Genomic DNA, 1,080 nt, shown 5'->3' on the forward strand with positions numbered 1-1,080 from the left:
TCGGGCTGTGGGGGCGGCCCCGTGCTAGGGAGTTCGCTGTCTCACGCGCGTTCCCTTTTGCTGCGCCTACGCCCCAACGTCCCTCTCGCTGCTGCCACCTCTCCCTTCTCCCTCACGTCCTCGGTCCACTCCTCCCCAGGCAGGATCTCGGTGACCCTGCTTAGGCGGCGTGCTGGGCGCTGCAGACGCTGGGGTGAGCCAGATGAGGCCACTGTTCCCAGAGGAAGCAGCACAGGCTGCCTGGAGGAGGTGGCAGGCTGGTAGGAGGCTGAGGAAGCCTAGGAGCGAATCTGCGTGGGAGAAGAGATGTTGTTCCTGAGTGCACAGGTCTGTGCAGGGGGTATGTGGAGCTGAGGTGGTGGTGGATAGGAGTTTGGGTACCAGGATGTGCATGATCAGGAAGAAGGTAAGGGAGTGGGGCTGGATCTCTGCGCGCCTTATCAACTCCAACCCGGACATTACACATCCGTGAAGCTGGTTAATGTGTCCATGTACATCTGTGCAAGCTACCTGCTCATGGGACCATGGCCAAGGATGGACCTGGGGCACAGACTTCTCATTCATCCGCATTTGACTCTCCAGGGGGTGCGGCAGAGGGGAGACAATCAGAAGGGACAACAGGGTAGACCTTGCTGTGATAGGGAAGGGCAGGGGCCGTGGGCTCCAGAGAAGGGACTTGTCATTCCCGCCCTTAGGAGACAGGGCCTCTGCGTGAATGAGAAGGCCCCACCTCTGGGGAGTCACAGCCCACCTCACCCTGCCAGGGTACAGGGTGCGGGGTGCAGAGAGCAGACCCGGGATTAGGTTGTTGATGTTTAAGGGCCTAGGCCAGTGATGGCGAACCTATGACACGCGTGTCAGAGGTGACACGCGAACTCATTTTTTTGGTTGATTTTTCTTTGTTAAATGGCATTTAAATATATAAAATGAATATCAAAAATATAAGTCTTTATTTTACTATGGTTGCAAATATCAAAAAATTTCTATATGTGACACGGCACCAGAGTTAAGTTAGGGTTTTTCAAAATGCTGACACGCCGAGCTCAAAAGGTTCGCCATCACTGGCCTAGGCCACTAAGA

At 55.1% G+C, this 1,080-nt stretch overlaps 1 protein-coding gene across 1 annotated transcript in view; it reads right to left on the reverse strand.

The window, feature by feature from the left end:
• The window catches only part of LRP8 (LDL receptor related protein 8), a 74,727-nt gene extending 74,268 nt beyond the window's left edge, over nt 1-459 (reverse strand). The window contains exons 1-2 of the mRNA XM_023752826.1: nt 382-459; nt 117-240 (exon numbers count right to left, since the gene is read on the reverse strand). Of these exons, the coding sequence (XP_023608594.1) occupies nt 117-240; nt 382-459 (202 nt within the window). The remainder of the gene's footprint in view (nt 1-116; nt 241-381) is intronic.
• Between the last annotated feature and the right edge of the window lie 621 nt (nt 460-1,080).

This window comes from Myotis lucifugus, unplaced genomic scaffold (assembly GCF_000147115.1).
Source record: "Myotis lucifugus unplaced genomic scaffold, Myoluc2.0 scaffold_37, whole genome shotgun sequence".
NCBI lineage: Eukaryota > Metazoa > Chordata > Mammalia > Chiroptera > Vespertilionidae > Myotis > Myotis lucifugus.